Source organism: Melozone crissalis, unplaced genomic scaffold (assembly GCF_028551555.1).
Source record: "Melozone crissalis strain CALT ecotype California unplaced genomic scaffold, PUWL_Pcris_2 ptg000016l_1, whole genome shotgun sequence".
Lineage (NCBI taxonomy): Eukaryota > Metazoa > Chordata > Aves > Passeriformes > Passerellidae > Melozone > Melozone crissalis.
This window is the reverse complement of record NW_026535794.1, coordinates 20561257-20583320: the sequence shown is the minus strand read 5'-3', so window position 1 is coordinate 20583320 and position 22064 is coordinate 20561257. Positions and strand designations below refer to the sequence as shown.

At 39.1% G+C, this 22064-nt stretch overlaps 1 protein-coding gene across 8 annotated transcripts in view; it reads left to right on the top strand.

Annotated features, from left to right (window-relative positions):
* Nucleotides 1–22064, top strand: part of CACNB2 (calcium voltage-gated channel auxiliary subunit beta 2) — a 246609-nt gene that overhangs the window by 147570 nt on the left and 76975 nt on the right. For 5 of the 8 annotated variants that reach the window (XM_054273995.1, XM_054273996.1, XM_054273993.1 and 2 more), the window contains one exon: nt 15409–15528. In XM_054273995.1, coding sequence (XP_054129970.1) covers nt 15409–15528 — 120 coding nt within the window. Of the gene's footprint in view, nt 1–13963; nt 14567–15408; nt 15529–22064 lie in introns of those variants that run through there. The other 3 variants (XM_054274000.1, XM_054273997.1, XM_054273998.1) reach the window with 2 other exon arrangements.

Genomic DNA, 22064 nt, shown 5'->3' with positions numbered 1-22064 from the left:
GGAAAAATTAATAAATCAGTTCAGTCATGTCTTTTTATTACAAAATAATGCTGTCATCACTTTGGATCCAGAGGTTTGGTGGAATTTGCAGGCAAGAACATCTGGGAAATGGTCTGGATGGGACTGTCCTGGTGTGCTGAGGGACAAAACATAATTCAGCTGATACCATTTTCTATAGCTGTTTTTGCCTTGTCATCACAGGAATAAAATTTGATATATTTCTGGAATCAAATGCCTCCCAGGGAAATGCATACATTTTTAAAAATTCCAAACACTGCAAATTTTGCTGGTTTTTTTAGGGTTATTTTAAATAAACCTGGACATCTGTGTCTGTGAGTGGGGTGGGAGAGATTAGTCCTGCCAATTATAGAACATGTTTTGTGGATCAGCTTGACTTGTAACCATTGAAAGTGTTGCCCTTGTGCTTCTCCAGTAGATTTTATGATGTGAATGCAATGCTATTCAACTTCAATAAGGTCTGTTTTAGCATAATCAAGAGAGGAAACAAGAAGGAACTGCTAGGGAAATCAGACTATGATGATTTTGAAAATTAACAGGAATGAAAAATACTGACACCCTCTCAAATCATGAAATGATCCAGGTTTGCAGACAACTGACAAAACATGAGAAGTTATAAAAGAGCACACTTGTGTTACTGTGCCAACTTCAGCAACAAACGTTTCCTTTTCTTCTGCATGATGAAGGAAACAATAAGCCATGATTCTTTTTTTAAGCATTGTAAAGTTAAAAACTTTGAACAGGAAGGGAGATGCTAACTGTATGAATTATTGCTGATCATAAATGGAATAACTTTTACAGAAGGAATAATGGAAGGAGAGCAGTGCAAATCAAGAATGACATTCTGGTTAACTTAAATAAAATTTTTCAATATTTTGTAAGAAATGTTTCAGACTAATTGAAATCAGTTAAGAATAAAAGTAAAATTAAAACAAAAAGAATAAATAAGATACCAAATCCTTTTTTTTTCCCCTCCAAAATTGAGTTTAGCTGGCATAATATTGAGAATTCCTCTTGAGAGCCAAGAGGATTTCTTGAAGTATTGAATTTAGTGGTGACTTCTGACTTTTAGCTGACCAGGGAATCTAGCATTGAGTCTGGAGAATGTTTGAGGGGTTTTGAGTACAATGTGGTTTAGCAGTGCATATACAGTCTACTGAATGGGCCATAGGTGTGACCTAGGAGAAGTGATGCTTCTTGGGGTTTTTTAGCATTTTTAAATTTTTTGCCTGCGTGTGCACACTTTGGGGACTGACTTCATGTAAATCAAAATGAACACAGAGTGCCTGTTGAATGCTTGCAAGCAGAAAAAAAAACCAGTTGTGGAATCAGCTTTTTACTTGTGTGCTTCAATTCAGAAGCCTAGAATGACTGGGTAATTATTGGCTAATAAAATATTATTTTAATGGAAAGCTTCATAGAGTACAGAGGTGATTAATGTTGTAAAAATGTGCATTGTTAAAAATAGGCAAAAAGGAAGATATTAGCTTACAAACTATCCATTTCAAGCCAGGCATATAAGCCCAAATAAAATTTAGGTAATTTTTTTGGGTTTTGGTATTTTTATACAGTATTTTTCATCCTAGAAAAGATACCTTTCTGCTTTTGTGATCTCTGCTGCTAAACTGGAGAATGGCAAGAACTAGCAAAAGTTCAGAAAATGCTCATTGGCCTGCCATCCATCTCTTCCATGCTTGAAATACTCTCTCATATTTCTCTCCTATTACCCTGATATTTCTCCTCATGAAGGTTTGTCCTTCTTTGCTGCTTTGCCATGGTGCTCATCCTCTGGATAATCTGAATGATGCCCATCATCCACCTACCTACATTTGGCTGCTCCTTGTTCACTCTATCTGTAGGACTCTCGTCCAAATACAAGTTGCTTTCCTAATTAGCACAGCAGAATGGCAATCTCAGAGCCACCTTTGTCATAGTCCTGTTGTTCAGTGGGAATTCAGCAGTGACAGCAGCAGAGGACACATGATACTTTTGGGTGGTAATTCTTCAAGCAGAAACTGATTCCCTTGTAAACTGGAAGAAATAGAACTTTTAACTGAGCATAACTGTAGGAGTTTAAGGAGAAAATTTATTTCATTTCCAAACAATGGGTCAGAGAGGAAAAAAGCAGGCTCTAGCCTGTGTAGTTCCTGAAAGAAACAAATTGTTGGGGATGACATAGGATTGTTTGCATTTCTTTGATGAAAGTTAGCATAACATACTTTGATACCTTAAGACTTGCAGAACTGGAGTTTCTATTCTTGTGTCTTTTCATCACTGCAGTTGCTGGAGACTCATTTTTAACCAGAAACTTGCAAGGGTAAATGTCTTTATCTGAGGGATTTTACACATTTTTTTGATCCTGGTAGCATATTAATAATGTCACTTTACCACAAAGTGAGATACTGCTTGCCTTAAAATTTTTGAACAAGTTTACTGTTGCACAGCAAATCTGAAAACGATGGTTTGCCAAATGTGTATATTGTCTCTTTTTAAAAAGAATTCCATTGTATTTCTTGTTGCAGATTCTTTTGAAATCCCAAACTCATGATTACAGTATGAGAAGTAGTACAGGCACTCTATCCAGGGAGATGATCACAGCATTCATTAGAACACAGCTGCTTGACTGTGACCAGTTTTGGTGCCCCGGTGCCCCAACAGAAAGATGTGGATAAATCAGAGAGGATGATTCAGGATGGTTGCAGCTGGATCACTTGACTTGCAGATACAGCCTGAGGGAATGGGGCTTGCACAGCCTGGAGTCGAGATCCTTCTGCATCCAGAAGGAGATTATCAACAGCAAGGAGCTGGGCTCCTCAGAGGGGTGTGTGGCAGGGCAATCAAACATGTATTTTCTGCCAGTATTCAGTATTGCAACAATAGATGAAAGAAAACCAGTGGTATATCCTCTAGAAGAGGAAATGGCTCAGTGAGGGATATGATGTAACTGACCCAGGCAAAGTCTGTTCTGAAGCAGAAAGAATGTTCCTGATGTTTCTCCTATGTCTGAAAAACAGAAAATGCTTGGTCTTCTAGTTTGCAATAATTTTAGAAACCTGAGTTCAGTTGTTATCCTGGAAAATATCTGTTCTATTTTTCCAACCTGTGAATGTTCCAGAACACAAAAAATTCTTCAGCACTGAATTATGAAAGTTCACCACACCTTTTGCTTTTATGATTTCCTTGAATTTTTCTTTTGCAATTCATTTATATTTTATTTATTTTCAGGTTAGCATATAACCTAATCAGGTTAGCACCATCTTCATCAGCAAGCATGTTTCTGTTTCCATGTTGTCCAAAACATATCCTGCCCTTTTAGCCCTCACATCTTCATTTAAGCAATCTTATTTCTAGTGTTAGCATAAATCCATAGTACAAAATCGGTTTTATCTATGAGAAAATACATTTAGATTTATTCAATATTGTATATTTTATACTATCAGATGGTTTCCTAGAACCTTTTACTACTTTTTGTTGTAAACAAGTGTTGTATATACTCTCCACATTCTTGCACTGTCTTGCAAAACTTGAAAAACAGGGACAATAACATGCAGAGCCCTCAGTCTTATTTCTTATTAAAGAGATGGGGATGGTGCGCTAAAAATGATCAGATTCAGAATCACAAACTGTTTCACTCTCCTTCTTTCAAAGGACAGTTGGTGGAGCTGTGCAAGCAGTGACAGCCATAGATGGGGATGGGATAATCAGGAATTTATTGCTTCCTTTAGCTTGATACCCTCATCTACTCTGTGTGGATGCACTAGGTCAGGTGGCTTTTAGAGACAAATCTAAATGAGCCAATGGATGTGAACAGTTGGCATCATGCAATCTATCCATTCACGGATGTATTTTTGGTTTAGAACAAAAAATATGAAAATATTTGCTGGAGAAAGGGGATTTTTCAAGATTATTTTGATACATGGTAGACGAAAGGTACAAAAGGCCTTTCCAGAGATATTTTTATCCATTCAGAGCATTGCAGACTGTTGTATTCTTGAAATCAGATGAGAGTAATTATAATGTGTAAATAATGAAAAAGGCGCCTCATTCTCTTGGTAAGATCCCAAGTAGTTTGCTTTGTTTTGTGCTAGACCTGTGGATAGGTAATGGGAATAAAGAAACAGTCCTGTTATTCTTCAAGGAGTCTATGGGGATGAAGACTGAAGCAAAGGACTAACCTGAAACCACAAAGACTCATGTGGTTTTGGCACTCTAAGAAACTGGGCTTAGATTAAGCCCATTGATTAGGATGTATTTTTTGTCATGTTTATATCCTGAAATAAATTATGCCAGGCAGTGCAAAACTGCTTACTTGGTATTTCTGGTGGTATCAGAGAGAGGAAGGCTGCAGGTGCTAAAGGGCCATTGTGTCTGCGAGAGATACCTGGGCTGAATCACAAATGAACATCTGTTTTAAGGGCTTGAGATTTCAGTGAGCCTGGGTGAGGGAAATTTAATTAATTCCTTAGTCTTCACATGCACAGTTTAACAGAGGTCTTGGTAAGAAAACCTCTCTTAATTAAAATGGTGAGCAAATGACAGTGTTCTAGGTCATGACGGTCATTGAATGTTGTTAACAAGAGACCATGACTAGAAAATCAAAATTTCAGTAGCAGATGATCTGGAAAATAAACTTATCAGTAGACAACTAGTGTATGACAGCAGTATCTTCAGAGTGTATGATTGTCAGACTAACTCATTAAGAGATGGCAAAAAAGATATTTATTTAAACAGACAAAAACTGTATTTATGGTATAAAAGTGAAGGCTAGCAAGCAGAAGTATGTATAAAAGCAGTTGTTACCTTTGAAAACTGACAAAGTTTTCATGCTGGAACTTGAAGTTGTCATTGGGACAGTTGAGAGCCCCTGGTTAAGGATTAAGGGACAAACAAAAAAAGCAGATATCATTGTGAGAGTCTTCTATAGGGCACTCAGCTAGGATGATGACACTGATGAATTATTCTTTAAAGAATTAAGGGATTGTTCTAAATCATCCATCCTTGTCCTTATGGGGGACTTCAGTTTGCCAAGTGTTAACTGGGATCACTACAAAGCTAGCAAAACCAGGTCCAGAAGATTCCTAAAACATTTGGATGATGACTTCATGGTACAGGGACTAAGGGAGCTGGCTGGGAAAGATGCCCTCCTTCATTCGATGCTTGCTAACAAGAGGTTCTCATGAAGTGGTTTTTGATTACCTTTTTGGTGACAGAGACCATGGAGCAGTTGAGTTTAAAAACTCAGATGACAGGTGGAAAACTGCCAGCAAAGCTTCAACCCTGGATATGCTAGATATGAGGGGACCAGACTTCAGGCTGCTCAGGGAACTGGTGAATAAGGTTCCTGGGAAAATACTGCTGAGGATGTTGGGTTCCATCAGTGCTGGCTGCTCTTTCAGCACCACCTCTTAATGGCACAGGAGTGGGCAATTTCAAAATCAAAATTTCAGAGGTCCACCAGGCAAGAGAGATGGCTGGGTTGGCTGAGTAGGATCTTCTTCTGGAGCTAAGGCAAAAAAGACAGTGGAAGAAAGGTTGGGTGACATGGGACAACTGCAGAGACAGTGCTCACCACTGTGGAGAGAAAACTCATGCAGATGAAGCTCAATTAGAGTTGAAGCTACCCGCTGCTGTGGGGGGCAATAGAAAGTATTTTTAAAGAGGCAATCCAGTAATATCTTTGACCTGTTACTTGATGAGTATGGTCACCTCACAAACAGGGACATAGGAAAAGCAGAGTTATTTAATGCTTTCTTTGCTTCAGCATTGTGGATGGGCTTTGGGGGTCCCAGAGCCGTGAGCATGGATGGACCATGACTGTGAGAATGATAAACTCCCAGTCAGGTCCAAATTTGTGGAGGATTTTCTGCCTGTCACTCTGTGGGGCTTGATGAAATTAATCAGAGTCCTCAAAGAGCTGGCTGATGTCATTGCAAGACCTCTCTCAATGATTTTTGAACAGTCTTGGTGATGTGGAGAGGACTCAGTTGACTTTTCAATGACTGGTAAAATTATGGTGAATATTGTTCTGGGAGTTACTGAAAACCACCTAAAAGACAATGCATTGTCGGTCACAGCCAGATCACTTCTTGAGGGGAAGGTCCTGCTTGACAGACTTATTTTCCTTTTATGACAATATAATCCACCCAGTTGGTCAAGGGGAGCCAGTTGATAGAATCTTTTTGGATTTCAGTAAAGCTTTCAATCCTCTCACAGAGTCCTTCTGCACAACATATCCAGCTCACAGCTGGTAAACACATCATGTGATGGGTGAGCAGCTGGCTCATGGCTCAGGCACAAAGGGTTACAGAGAATGGAGTGACATCAGACTGGGGATCTGATGGGATTCTGGAATCTAGTGGGATTCTGAGGTTTTACAGGGCTCCATCTTAAAACCAGTTCTCTTCAACATATTCATAAATGACTTGGACACAAGACATAGTGATATACTGAATAAGTTTGGTGATGACAATAAATTGGGATGAGCTGTTGGCTCCCTTCAAGGCATAGATGCCCTGCAGAGAGATGCTGTTAAATCAGAGGGCTGGGCAATCACCAATCAAATGAAATTCAACAAGGGAAAGTGCTGGATTTGCACCTGGGATGGGGCAGCCCTGGATGTGCAGACAGACTGGGGAATGAGAGGCTGGAGAGCAGAGCCATGGAAAGGGACCTGGGGGTCCTGGCCCATGGCAAGCTGAACCTGAGCCAGCAGTGCCCTGGCAGCCAGGAGGGCCAACCCTGTCCTGGGGGGCATCAGGGACAGCTTGGCCAGCAGGGCAAGGGAGGGATTGTCCTGCTCTGCTCTGCTCTGCACTGGGGCGGCCTCACCCTGAGTGCTGGGGGCAGTTTTGGATGCCACAATATAAAAAAGACATTAAACTGTTAGAGTGTCCATAGGATGGCAGCAAAGATGGTGAAGGGTCTGGAGGGAAGCTGTATGAGAAGCAGCTGGAGTCACTTGGTCTGTTGAACCGGGAGGACATGGAGGGGAGACCTCATTGCAATTCCAATTACAATTTCCTTGTGGGAGGAAGCAGAGGGGAAGACACTGATCTTTTCTCTGTCTTGCCCAGCGGCAGGACCCAAGGGAATAACCTGAAGCTGACTCAGGGGAAGTTCAGGCTGGATGTCAGGAAAAGCTTCTTCACCCAGAGGGTGGTTGGGCACTGGAACAGCTCCTCAGGGAAGTGGTCAAAGCACAAAGCCTGAGGGTCAAAGCACAAAGCCTGACAGAGCTCAAGGAGAGTTTGGAAAATGCTCACAAACAAATGTTGTAATTCTTGGGGATGGTCTCTTGAAGGACCAAGAGTTGGATTTGATCCTTTTGGGTCTCTTTCGATCCGAGACGTTTTATGATTCTGTGAAATAGTAAAATACATAAGAGTTCATTCAATATGCTTAACGTCACTGTTTTTAACAAGGTGAAAAATGAATAAAAAGTAAGCCCCCAAACCTTCCATTTTTTATCTGGAGTAGATTAAAAATGTTAGATTTGAAAACCAGGTAACGCCTGTATGTATGGAGATCAAAAATAAAATTCAAGGGAAATAGTCTTTTTTTCCTTCAGAATTCTCCACTGGTAACAGAATTTCATGTTGAATTTTCAAGGAAGCTATTTTTAAGTATGCAGAAAATCTTAATGACTTGAACCAAAATCCCAGATAAAAATATACTGACGATCTGGAACACAGAATCTAAATTGGCACTTTTAACTGAGCTGAGACAAATTGGGATGATGGTTGCCATGCTTTCCTGCAAATTCTTTCCTTTTCTAGCTTTCTGGTTTTTTGTTGACACCCCAGATGTGTTTTCCATTTTTCCTGTTTTTTACTGTCCACTTTTAATTTCATGGCTGACCCAATCTTTGTCTTTCTGTCTGTCCTGTTATATCAGATAAATACCATTTTATATTATAAATTCTTTTCTTTCTGAGTTGTCTTTCTGCAATTCAGAATCCTTTCTTCATGATATTTGCTGCTTATTAATAAATACAGTCAAAAGTTATATTTCCATTTTTCCTTAAAACCGTTAATTTTTAAGCCCCTTCTGCACTAATAAACAGCACCACAGGTCAGCTTGTTGTTATTAATAAGTCTGATTTACCTTCACCTAAGGTCTTAAACACATAATCAAGTCACCAGAGTTTTCAAAAGTTACCATGAGCCAATCAATCTTTGTTAATATCCATGTGTGTGCTGACAGTCTGAGACAAAAGAGAGATGATTTAGGTTCATGCTGCTTGCAATCATTTCCTTGGTGTATTCTTCTTCCTTTGACACCTGTCTCCAAGTCATTCCACTGGCAACATCTTAGTTCTGTCACTGCTCTGACTTTTCTCTGTAGCTCAAAATCATTATTAGTTTAGTGCCATTCTCTAGAGTCAATTAATTGTCTCAAAACATCAAATTTCATTTATTTTTCTTTAATTTGTAGGATGTTTTTGTTTCATTTTTTAAAGTTCTCAATGATGTGATTATATTATTGATAAAGCTTTTTTTTTTAAATTATTTTAGAGACCACCTTCTATTTCTGTCATTGTCCCCTTCCTCAAAATCCCTTTCTCTTGTTTCATAAATGTGAGACTCTCTCTGTCAGAATACACAGAGCTACCAGATTATCCTCCTTCAGAGGCTTTCACGGAACTAATCTCTGCCGTAATACATATACGAAACTTACTTAAAGAACAACCCACTGTGGTTATGCAAGAGATGAGTCATAATGCTGATATCCAGTATTTAAAAATGCTTTATTTTCTATTGCATTGCTACCTTGATCCTTTTGTTACCCCTTTGTTGGTTTTTTCTGCTCATATTCTCTCAGCCTTTAGATTGCAACCTCGTTTAGCCAGTGTTTTTCATTCACTTTGTGACTGTGCAGTGCCAAGCACAATATGGTCTCAAGGAGTCTTATATCTTAGATGTTTTTTGGAAAACAGGTAAACTAACACACCAGAGCATCCCACAGATTTGGGAAAAGTTCAGCTCTGACTATGAGGACTCTTATCTGTTTGCTAACTAGGCTGAGCTTTGCAGCTGTCTTTTTGCATATTTTCAAAGATTTTCTGAGGGGGTCTCCGTGAAAAGACCATCATTCCTCTAAAAATACCTACCCATTTCACTTTTTCTTAGTGAAACAACATAGAAGCAAACATTTAGGCTAATACAATGAAATGTGAGTACAAATGTCTGGGGGATTATTTGGTTTTGTTGTTTTGGTTTTTCCTGATAAAGTACCTGGTCCAGCTGTTTACCTGGTTCCTGAATGCTAAAATCTAGTCTTCTGCAAACCTAAGAGCTATTTTAAAAAACTCTGCTTTCAGGCAGCTGTTGATTAGATTAGTAATGCCTTGCAAACCTGTTAATGGAGAGCTGGATGCTGCCATCAGGCTTGCCAAAGTCATGTTAAGGGTAAAGAAAAGACTGATTTCCTATATAATCTCCTTTTTAATCACATTGCCACCCTAAAGCTCCCAGCTGTTCTGAAATTTCAGTCCTGTGATTTGAACATCTCCCATGGTAGATGCCATAGCAATGCCACGTAAGCTCTAGAGAGCAAGAAAAACATTCTAATCAACATTGTTTGGTTTTTAAATGCAAACATTGAGTATTTCAATGCCTGTGGTAGGAGCTGGTAGCCCTCCTTGGATAGTAATTGTCTATTTACATGTAGATTTTGTGGCACTGCACTGCAGGGTGCATGCCAAGAACCAGGGAGGACATCAGGAGTAGACTTTGCCTGTGTGTGAAGCATCCATGACCCATACACAAGAGATTAACAATTCCTTTTGATAGTGCCTTAAAGAAAACATGGACTCTCCTTTTTGCTTTGCTAAAAGGTATTTCTGCAGTTTGTCATCCACTTCAAATATACCTTGCAAAAAATTAGTTGAATTAAATTTGGTCTTTCTATAAATTCTACACTCAAATAATAACATCTATATAATATTATTTAATACTATCAGAGCAGCATTTTGTGTTTTCTTTAACATAATTCAAATCAATGACATTGTTTAGATATCTGGACAAAACTTCATAGATAAGAAATTTTCACGTTCACCACCTGTGGTCCCTCTGCCAAACTGAGGTCCCCTCTACTCATGGTGCCTTCGTGGGAGACCTTCTGACTTCTGACTGTATTTTTCAGGTTGATCAGTTTAGGGTGAAACAACAATGTGTATTCCCTGATATATTATGATGTGCCAACGTCAGCAGTTTCACTTCATACTAAACTTTGACATTCCACATTTTGCCTTTGTTCTGAATCAATTTCAAAAGATTTTAAGAGTAATAAACATTTTATGGAAATAGCTCTTTTTCTTTTCTGTAGTTCATAGCAATCGAGGAGTTGCATATCACAAGGACATAATACACTACCTCAAATCATGTCCTGGTGGGACGTGTGGTGCCATTCTTACTGCTGCCACAGGATAAGAACATAAGCAGTTAACAATATCTCTTCATAAATTCTGAATATTGAAGTGATTTGTTCCTCTCACTGGCACAGTCAGGCCTGAGCTTTCCATATTCAAAGTATAAATCAAATGAAGACATAAAGTAATTTCTCCTTTTGGATTTAAAAGTCTCATTAGCATCAAGTGAACGAAAAGATGAAAAATATATCTTAGAGAAGACCCCACTGCTATAAATTAGGGGTTTTATATACGTGTGCAGTCACATATATTTCCTTATTCCTAGTAAAATCTCAATGCATGTTTGCTCACTGCTTCCTGCCTTCATTTAATAAATAATAATGTTAAAAGTCTTTACTTGAAGGAACTTGGTTGATCTTTCTAAGAAGATGATTACTTCCAAATTTTCAGTAATCTGGAAAATGATCTGCTCTAATGATATCTAATTCCTAACTGGATTACCCTGTTCAAGTTAGTCATGGTACTCAGATTGTTTTTTATTCTTTAAAGGCAAAACACTATATAGAGGCCACGACTGAATTGGTGAGAGTAGTGATGGCTGTATTAACCCAGTGAGAATTTATCCGTCAAAATCTGTACTTAAGCTCCAGCTGTGCTGATGAAAGTTAAGCATGGATACAGAAAACTAACGAGAAAAATAAGAGATCTAGAGCACTACTGAATTTACCTAAATAGTTTCTACCTGCAAGTAAACAGAAATAATATAAAAAAACACCTTTTTACTTGAGGGACGCAGTCTCCTAAAGATGTCACACTTCTGCAGTGCTAAAAACATCAGACATTTATTGTCTTGAAGGAAAAAGAACTCAAATATGATCACATATGACCACTAGCAGAGTGAAAAGTATGAGTTTGCACTATAAGAATAGCTCATAGAAGCTACTCTAATAAGTGGTAATAAAATTGGGAATATTTTTCAAGCATGTTATTAAAACAGAAATTTATTTTTCAAACAAACTGGGCCCATAAACCTGCAAAGTAAGGAATAAAATAAAAAGAAGAAGAAATAGGTGGAGGAATTATTAACATGAATTACCTCACTTTTATTAGACAGTTTCCCATAAAAGATGAGGAATTGGGGGCTGCAGTAACATATATTACATACAGATATTACTGCAGCTCTTCCATATGGCTAAGGAAGGAGATGGAGACATGAAGAATTTCACAAAGACTGAATTCCAGAAGCTCTTAGGAAAAGATTTTTACTGTTCTCCAGAGTAACCCAAAAAACCATCAGCATCATTTCCTCTTTCACAGTGAGGAAATGTAATTTCCTTGGTTGTCATTAATGGAAGATGCACATCCACTTGTCATGATTTTGTTTTTTACTAGTCAAGGTATTTCTGTTATAGTTTCATCATAATTTTTGTATAAGTTTAATCTATTTATCATTATGTGATTGAATGCATTCTTAGCTCATATAAAAATACTCAGAAATTTACACTTAATTAAATGCAATTGTACGCTCCTCCTTTCCCTGTATTATCCAGCTGTGAGTTTTTTCCATATTCAAAAAGCAAAAAAGCTTCCAGCTTTCCCTTTGCACAGAAAATTTACATGACTATGTCTGTACCATGGGGAAAATAAATGTAATACTGCAGTTGATTCATGCAATTTGTCAATATAATTAAAATAAATGGAATCATTCTGATTTTTTGCGTGTGTGTTGGGACTGTGGCCAACACAAGACATGACAAGCACTATAAATGATCTCTGTGGCCGGGAAGATGAAATTCAAATTTTAGCAATTCTAGCCTGACCCAAAAGGCATTTTTCCCCCTTTGGGGAGATAGGAATTATGTTACTGTGCTTCATGATTTTTTTTTGTAGGGTGAGGACTGGTTAGGTAGCATACCTAGTGCACTGCAAAATGAGGGACAGGAAAAGTGATGCTGTGCTGCTTGGTCAGTGTCAAATATTGTGTGCTCACCACAGAAGTGCTGTAGGAAGCAAACGCGCACCCTGATCTCCTGTCGGACTTAATGGCTGCTTTGTTTGTTTTCCTCTTAAAGGTAGTGTTGCTTCAGGGCTGGTTATGGCACCATTCCTCACGGCAGCAGAGACGCACCAAGGAGCTGCAGTGCTGCTGGGGAAGGGTTTGGGTTTGGTTGTGCCCTTTCCCAGGAGGATTGAGTGTCCAGGGACCACAGAGTGTCCTGGGGGCTGGAACTTTGGGGGAGCTCATCACAGAGCTCATCACACCTTTCATTAGTGCTGTGATAGCATCAGTGGTCTTGTCCACAGGCCGCTGGTGTGTCAGCCATAACTGGATTTAAACGCTGCACTAAACTTCTGTCTGCTTATTGATGATCCTCTTTTCCCACTATTTCTATTGGCAGCTGTGTCAGAAGTTGTGGCAAAGGGGAATTTTAAAGAACAGCATAATCTGACAGGCTTTGAGGATGTTACAGGGCCTCTGTATATTTTCTTAGCAGACAAGATATTTTTAAAAATGCAATAAACTTAGAGTGTGTTTTATTTGATTTCTGCTTCTATTGCTCTAGCTCAGGAGACATTTTAGTTTTGAACAATCACCATAACTCAGCAGATGTATCTAACTCCTGAAAAACAAAATATTCATTGGAGAATAATTTTCTTTGTCAGTTCAAAGACAACTTATTAAATTCTATGCTGTAACTATTACAGACTTCAGAAAAGAAAAAAAAGTAAAACATTTGAAAAGTTAAAAAGTAGCTTTATTTAGAAGTGTGAGTTCAGTGACGACTGTTATGTGCTCTGATAATGGTGAAATGGAGGCTGCTGCATCACTTGTGATGGGCACTTTCATTGTTACACAGACACAAATCATGGCAGGATTCGATCATTCCTGGGATATGCTGACAAACTGCAGCATGTACATGACCACTGTTCTCAGCTGTAGTCTTTATTTGCTGTTTTTCTTGTACATCTGAATTTATATCAGAGGTGGGCACTGCAGTCAGCTACAGTGATCTTTTTCACCTAGATTGTTGCATGTGTAAATTGTAAACGCTCGAGGGAATCCTGCCTTAGCGTGTCACTCCCATGTCAGTTTATTTCAGGGTAGAGGGTGATTCTGAAAAGCAGAATAGTGAAATTTAAGGTTTTGTTTGGCTTTTGTCATATAAGGATCTAATATTTGTGTGTTACGTGGTATATTGCAGTTATTCTTTGCTCCTTTCCTCTGCTAATGTCAGGAAAAACATACGCAGTAAGCAGGGGTTAAATTCCCACTCAACAGGCGTATTTTTGGTTTCTGTAAGGGAAATGTGAGCGGAGCTCAGTGCTTTGCAGCGGAGGGCAGCACTCCGTGGCAGGAGCAAGCATCCAAGGGAAACGTGGCTGGCAGCAGACATCCGTGACGGGAATGAAACACTGTACCAGCTCTTCCAGTTTCACAGGGACCTCGCGTTTTCCAGCTGTTTACCCTTGAGATGTAAAATGGCAATTTGGCATAGGCTAACAGCCCGGTGTGATGTGAGCATCTGCGTAAAAGGCTGCACATATGGAGCATGCCCAGTGGTATGAACAGCCTGTTACCCCACCCCCAGCCAATCTAGGAAGAGATGAAATGAACTTTGCACTTGCAAATGTCACTGAATACATTTTGCACAGGATTTTAAAAGGTTCTTTTACAAGCACTATTTTTAACAGCCAAATCCGCCCCCCAAAACAGAAAGGAAAAAGCCCTAGGTATTTTTCTGTAATCGATCTCAGTTTATCATCAGCTGAAGCATCTCTCACAATATTTCCGAAGCTGGTTTTATTTCATGTTTTTATCATTGAAGTTGAGATTTTTGAAGGTGGTTTGGATTTTCTGGAGTTTTTTTTGATTTTTTTTTTTTTTCATTTTTTCCTACTGGCATGAGAAAATTTGAGAATTTAATTCCAGTAGAATACTTGGAAGCAGTGAGGCTGGAAGCTTGAAAGGCAGAGGGAAGAGAAGGAAGGCTCTCACGGCAGAGCATGGATAGGAAAGGAGCTGTGATTCTGCAGTGCTCAGTGTGCACATGTTTTATGAGATCAGTGCCGGGCGCTGCAGCTGCGGACAGTAACTGAGCTGTCTGGCTAATGAAGGCCACCTGGATCAGGCTTCTGAAAAGAGCCAAAGGAGGACGTCTGAAGAATTCTGATATCTGTGTAAGCCCTGCGTTTTCCTTATCACCTTATATTGTATATATTGCAAGAAGGGAGAGAAAAAAGGCGGTGAGGAGAGGACAGTTGTTTTCATTCTGATTGAATTACCAGAACTCTATTTTGTATGCAGGGAGATGCAGAGGGAAAGCAGAGCTGTCATTATTTATAGAGCTGTTCTGGCATTGTGGCTGCTTCCATTGTGGTGATACAGGGACATGTGTTGAGTCCAGACGGATTTTATTAGTTGGAAGTTGATTTGTGGTCATTTGCATGTCTTGCTGAGGGGCAGAGATGGATATGAGCCATTTGCTGTTTTGATGGGGAAAGTGTGTCAGGTAAAGAGGCTGCCCTAAAATAAAAATGCATAGCAGAGATTAAATCTCTTAGCACTGATATTGTGTAATGGTAATTATTGATACTAAATTTGCATTTTGATTATAGAAACTCTGTTTGTTTGCTATTTCTGTCACTGTTTAGAGCTCTAATTTTTATGGAGCCATCCTTGAAGCTGCTGTGTGTCCTTCAGCCCTGCACTGCACCAGTGCTGTAAGTCTCCAGAGAAACTGGTTCTGCTTGCTGAAAAGCACACAAATAAGAGTGTAGAGATAGGGCAGGAAGTAAAACACTGGAGAAAACACCTGCACTTTTTGAAAGTTTGCAGAAGAAAATGTTTACATATATATAATTTCTTCTAAGTGAATTTCCCTTTTGGGCAGTTAGTCTCTTTTCAGTGATACAGAAGTAGGAGAAAAGGCAAGGTGTATAAGCCCTTCTACTCTTTTTTTCTTTTTTTTTTTTTTAACATCAAAGGAACTTGTGACATTATTTTTGCTTTTCTCTGGCAGGGTTCGGCGGACTCCTACACCAGCCGTCCATCTGATTCAGATGTATCTCTGGAAGAAGATAGGGAAGCAGTGCGGAGAGAGGCAGAGCGACAGGCCCAGGCACAGCTGGAAAAAGCAAAGGTAAGGCATTGTTTCATGTTAAAAACTCATAGAATGCTTGGCTTTAAAGCAGAGGTTGAAACTAGGTGATTTTTAAGATCCATTCTAACTCAAACCATTCCATGATTCTTTGTCATCTCATCCATTAGTGATAAACTGTTTTTAATGTATTAACATATAGTTTAGAGCTCTTAAAAACCTTCCAGACAGCAGCTGAAAATATATGTTCCATGAAAAATCACTTAGAATCAGTTTTCTGTAACAGGCACTTGACTGACTTAGGTATTTCAGAACGTTCTTATTTAAATGTGTGCATTTCTTCTTTTATTAAATATAAGCATTTGTTGCAGTGTATAGGGTCAATGCTATGAGTTCTTACTGAAGATGTTTCTGAAAGTTTGCTGGTGGATTGCCAGGGCACTCAATGCTTTTACAGTGTCAAAAATCAGCCCTCAATTGAACATCCTGTTCATTTCCCTTCAGTGAAGAATCAGTCCCTACAAGTCATATGTAAATAGGGAGAATCTGTTACAAGTGTGGTTTTTTCCTAAAGACTTCACTGACTTTACAGTTTGTGTGTTAAGTGACCCCATGAGTCATTTGCTGTAGGTCTTCTTCAGATTTCTCCTCTCTCCATGCTCCTGGCAGATAGTGACAGTGTAGTAAGAAAACACTAAATGAGCTTTAGGTTTTTGCTGTGTGTTTATATATTTTCCGTGATATGTATTTAGGACTGTTAGGGTTTTAGCAGTGAAACCTCTGGGCTTGTTTCTCTTTCATCTGTGCTACATCTTTAAATAATACTGCACCTGTAAAAATTGTGCTCATTTTATTTATTATCATTCATTTATCACTTCATTCCAATTTTTGTATTTTTGGTATGCTAGCTGTGAGATTTAAATGTATTACTGTTTTCCAAAGTCTGTTTTTTGTTTGAATATATTTAAATACATCATTGAGATCCCCCCTTAGATCTACCTGTCTACATTTTTTTCTCACTTTCTCTGAGTCCCCTCCTCCATTTTGCCTAGTTTTTTAAATTCTTTATCTCCTTTCCATCTCCATTTCAATTTAATTCTCCACTGCCAGCTTCACCTCTGCCCATTTATGCCACCTGTTTTACACGGGCTCTTCAGAAATTTGTGAGTCCAGATCACTGTGTTCTGTAGCTGATTGTGTGGCAAGGACCAGCTCTGTAAATAATACAGTACTATAATGCACAAGCAGACATCTTCATCAGGCCAGAAAGCCTAAATAGGGAAGCCAAAAATGTTTTTTTTTAAATGTAATTGTTAACTGATACTTAATAAGAGCTCCTACAGCAGCTTTTTAATGAGCTGCTGCAATGTGCCAAGTGTAGGAGATGCTGAACATCTCTTTGAAGTTGGATCTTGCTGTTCTGGGATCAGTGCAGCAGAAACTCAACAGAAGCAGTTCACTTGTTCCCTTCAGCCTTGTATCTAAGAGATTGCTGATTGTAGTCAGGAGTTTCGGTTTTATCAGGGGTGGGTTTTGCTAGTTTGAGGTTTTTTGCTCCTGGGAAAGATGATAAGAGCTGCCCTGAAATTCAGGTGAAGTTTTGAATTTTATCAGTAAAAGCACAATCTTGAAAAGAAGATTTGAAGTAATAGTATCTTGCAGATTAATCAGGGTAGCAGTGCAGTGCTTACTGCTGAACTGATGCCTCCCTTAGCAATGAGTAAATCTATGCTAGTGTTGCTATGGGAATTTGGCTTACTGATGCCGGCTTGAATACATGGACAGCCCTTATGTAATATTCATGACCTCTAGCACAGCTGCCATTGTAGTTTGTAGAGAATCTGCTAGCAGACCTTGACTTCTAAAAGCTGTATTTCTATACATAAAACCAATGTTCCCACTCCAGCTGGCATGAGATATAGTCTCTAGGTCTGACACCGTCTGAAACTGTAAGACAACTTGTGAACAGTCAAAGTAGTAAAGGCACTGCCAAAACCAACCTGTTGTAACAATGGTTATTCCAGTCATAGAAAACACAAAATTAGTTATTTGAATACTTTTTCCTTTAAAACAGATTAAGGCTGGAATTAGATTAACATTTTTGTTTCTCTAGACAAATGTTAAAAGGCATTCCAGGAGGTAATGTATGGCAATAATTTTATGTAGAGTCTGTAACAGTGTATATATTTAGTCTAGTGCAATATTTAAATTAATACTATTAAATAAAGTATTATGTAAAACTGCTGCTTTTGTTTGAAATAAGTGGTTAAAAATGTGTTTAAATTAAGCCTAACTCGGTAGATGAAAACTATGACAGGGTCTGGTTTTTTGCCTTTATTGACGGTTCAGTCCTTCACCTCCCTGAAACACAGTAAAATTAATGAAGCAGTAGCTGCTGCTGGTGCCTCCTGGCTGCTGTCAGCCCCCAGCAGTGTTTGCCACAGGCTGCAGGTTTGCTGCCTGCTCACCACAGCTGCCTTGCCTAGGCCCTGACTGACTTCCAGGCTGAGCCAAGTGACAAAGCTGCTTTAACTTTTGCCTTTTCTCACCGTGTGAGGAAGTGTTGATCCTAAATAAAATCATTACAAATGTATTTGTCATGGGAATTAGAAGGAGGGTGACACACATGAATAATGCAGTGGTGGAGGAAAGATGATAGTGAATTAAGGGTAGATAAAAAACTATTGAACCGTGTCACGCAGTTAATGAAAAGAGTTAAATGACATCCATTTTCCTTTATTACAGCTAGGGAAAACACCTTACACTGAAGATAAAAATACAGTAATAGAGCACACAATGCCAAATTGTTAGGACAATTTTAAGATTTTTAAATTTGTATTTTTATAGCATCTAAGTGCCTGTGTGACATGAAGCCTGAATGTGTCTCTTCTACCTATCCAGACAGGGAAAATAAAAGCAAAAAAGCTCATAAGAAAATGCACATTCTGGCTATCTTTATTTATTTATTTATTCATTTAATTATTTAATACAAGCCTTGCTTCTCTGGAAAATGGTTAAGCATATTTTGCTGACTCACTTTGGCATGTGACTTACTGTAAGGAAGGTGGGGCCACGGGCGCGTGTTCGGAGTCATCTAGGGACAGAAAATTAAGAGGCAGCTGATGAGGCTACCTGCAGGCCAGCGTCTACTCCTGAAGGAAACAGAGCTGAAATGAAGCTGTTCAGCTCAAAGCTGAGATGAAATGTTCTTGATTAGAATAGTTAAGCAATAAAAATGCAAAAAGGCTGGTAGTTTTTGTTCTTGTTGTTGTTTTTGTTTGGTTGGTTTGATATAGGAGGGAAGAAAAATTGAAAGCATTGAGGATTTCCTCAGTGCTCTCCTCACAGACCATAGAATGTGCTAAATCTAGGATGAAGAGAGAGGACCTGTGTTTTGTCCAGGTAGGGTATGCCAATAGTATCCAAATCTAAGGGCTTCCCATGGTATTTTGCTGAGTTTCCTCTTTTCATAAAACCATGAATCTTCAGTGTTGACAAGCCAAAAAAATAATGACATTAACTATGTTTAGTGCTAATAATTAAAAAAACCATCATTTTTAGTCAAAAAAGCTTTTTAGTTGTTAAAGGATGATGATTCAAAATAAAAAAAAAAAGACTGTCAAAATGAGATCATGGCCTATGAGAAGTCAATAATTGTTTTACTAATAAGAAATCTCAATTCCACTCAACTCTGCTTTGTTTGTACTCCACCTAATGCTCCACTGCTAGCATCCTTTTAGGAGTTTGTAAAAATTTGAAATATATATGCTTCTAGTTTTAAATACCGTTAAGATAATTTTTATGTTAAGATGAGGAGCCACTGAAATTTTGATACTAGATGTCCCTTTTTTGGGTCTGAGGTAATGATACAAGCTGTCACATTTTTCTTTTTTTGATGTGTGCTGTAGTAGTGGTGATGGCTTGTGACTGTGAGTAATAATGCAATGTCTCAAATGTAATGCATTGCCTCCATGCATGGTTTGGGGACCACAGCTTTGAAATGTGTAGCAGGCTGGGATAATGCCTACATGGCTCTGTGAGGCTGAGGGCATGAAAAAGATTGTCAGATGTAATTACCCAGTGCAGTGTGCCAAGACTAGTTATTTGAGTATTTATTCACTCTCAGACAGGTTTCACAGCCTCAGAGTGACCCCATGCTGCTAGCGGGCAGCTGCAAAGCTACTTGAGGTATGTCTGCTGAAGCTGCAGCAGCATTTCTGACAGGCCAGAAGTGCCCATCTCCTTGATGTGCATCCTTATATTATGTCAGCTTGTTCCCTCATGGACATTCTTTCTATTTTCTCTCAATTACCAGAATGTCATGGTGCTAAGCAGCACAGAAAGCTATAACAACACAGGATAGGACTGCTAGCTGTTGTGTGTGGTAATATTTTTTTTTCACTGATTTCTTCTCATTTGCCCTTTTAGAATATTTTTATTGCATGTTACCATTTAGATCACTAATGTTATGTCATAGTTCCTGGGATCACGTGAGAACTGGCACAGAGGTCTGGCTGGGAAAAGAATGAGTTGTTGATCCCAAAGTACAGTTGCAAATCTGGCTGTTGCTTAGCTGCAGGTGAGTTCTGCATTACTGGACCTGCTCAAATCAGGTTACAGATATTCTTTTTCTTTGTTTTCTTCATTAATTGCTGCTGGTTTTTCTTGGGTGTGTAACACTGGGATGTAAAGCAGCTTCTTTTATACTCTTTGTGATGTATAGTTTTTTCTGGTGTGTATTCACGATGTGTTTTGTCTTCAGTTGAAGTGTACTTGTTCTACACTACTGCCTGCTGTTATATTGTTATTTCCCTGAACAGTTTATCCCTTCTTACTGTTGGGCTGCACTGTTGGGGGCTGGGATTCTTTCTTCCAGTGGGGTCTCACATAACCTGTAAACATCCCAGAGAAATACCAATTTTAATTAGAAGACATTGGTCATCTCCCATTCATACTGTGATTAGAGTGATGAAATATGTTTACTAAGTAGCATTTCTTCTGCTGCTTCTTGGGTTTGAGTAGAAAAAAAGATTACAGGGATATTAACACAGCCTACATTTAGAGACCTGTCTGTAGATATTTTAGTATCCTGGCTTTCTTCACGTAATAAGGAAGACAGATAAATTGTCTCCAAGGAATGGACTCAATACTGAGACAGCATTTTGAGGTTCTGAGGACAACCACAGCTCTTCTGCCTACTCTTTCACCTGCTGCTTTCACATGAGCCTGCTCCCTTGGTGAGGAGGAAATCCCTTTTGTTCTGTATGGTTAAATTACTACATAAAGGGCAGCCATGCCAGTGGTACTTTGTGTAAAGCTAAATAACTTCTTTATTAAGAACAGTGTGAAAGAAGTATTTTAACTAAAGTAGGTGTCATAAGCCAGGTGCAAACATCCTCACCTGGATGTTTTTCTGCTCCTTGTCCCACAGGTCCCTGGCATACCCAGCTGGTCATCTGTAAGCTTCTGCTGCAGGCTGGTACTGCACAGGTCACAGCAGAGATTCCTGAACCCTCATGGGCCTGTATCCCACCTGTGGCTGCTGAACCAAGCTGCAGATCGCTTGGTTCAGGTCAGCTCAGGCCAATCCTCCCTGTGGCTCAGGGCTGGTGACTGATGGCTCTGGATGTTCAGCGAGATGTGCATGTGGGGGTCAGCAGAAGCTGCTGAGTGTCACAGGAGCCATACAAGAGGATGAGAAGTGGCCTTGGGGATGTTCTCTGTGACTGTGGGGAGTGAGTGTGGCAGGGGAAGGGAGGAAATAAAGTATCTCTGCAGGCTGCTCAGGCTGGTACAATGGTGAGCAGTTTCCCTGATATCAGATTGAGGAAGATGCTGGTTGCTGTAAGCAGAGTGATTTCCACTTAAGACACATATGACCTGGTTCATTAACTTTCTTAAGGTTAATGGGGTCTGATTGACTTTTTCCAACATCCAAAACAGTAATGTAATCCAAGACATTGTAATCCAGAACTTCATTTTTATCAGCAGCTGCCATGGTTTAGATGGTTATTAGATGCTATGGTTATTTTAATGGTTAACATACGAATTTTCTACTTAAAAAGGAATAATGATTCAAATGTAGAGGAGAAGGTAGTATTTCAGGGCACGAGCCATTGTCAAGGTAGCTACAATGTGTGTGATGTTTGAATATAAAATCTGTGGTTCTGGACCTCTGACTCTGAGATCAGTTCAGTTGGCGAGAGCATGATGCTAATAACAGGCTATTTACTTAAGATCCTCATGAGTCCCTTCCAGCTCCAAACATCCTGTGAATCTGTAAACAGGAGCATAAAGGAATTGTTAAAGGAAGACATGCACATGCAATTATATCTGTGTGGGCTTATACATGGATATATATGCATTATATATATCCATATACACATCCCTATGTATAAATGAATATACCTTTGGTTATATGGCTGCATGTATTAAATAACTATCACTGGGGACTTGAATTGGCCATTTATATTCTACAGCTGTACAGCCTCCTGTTGTAAAATGGCTGGTTTGTATGCAGGGAGAACTGTTGTACCAAAGTATTAACCTGTGCAAAAATGCAAAGGTTTTGTCAGAGA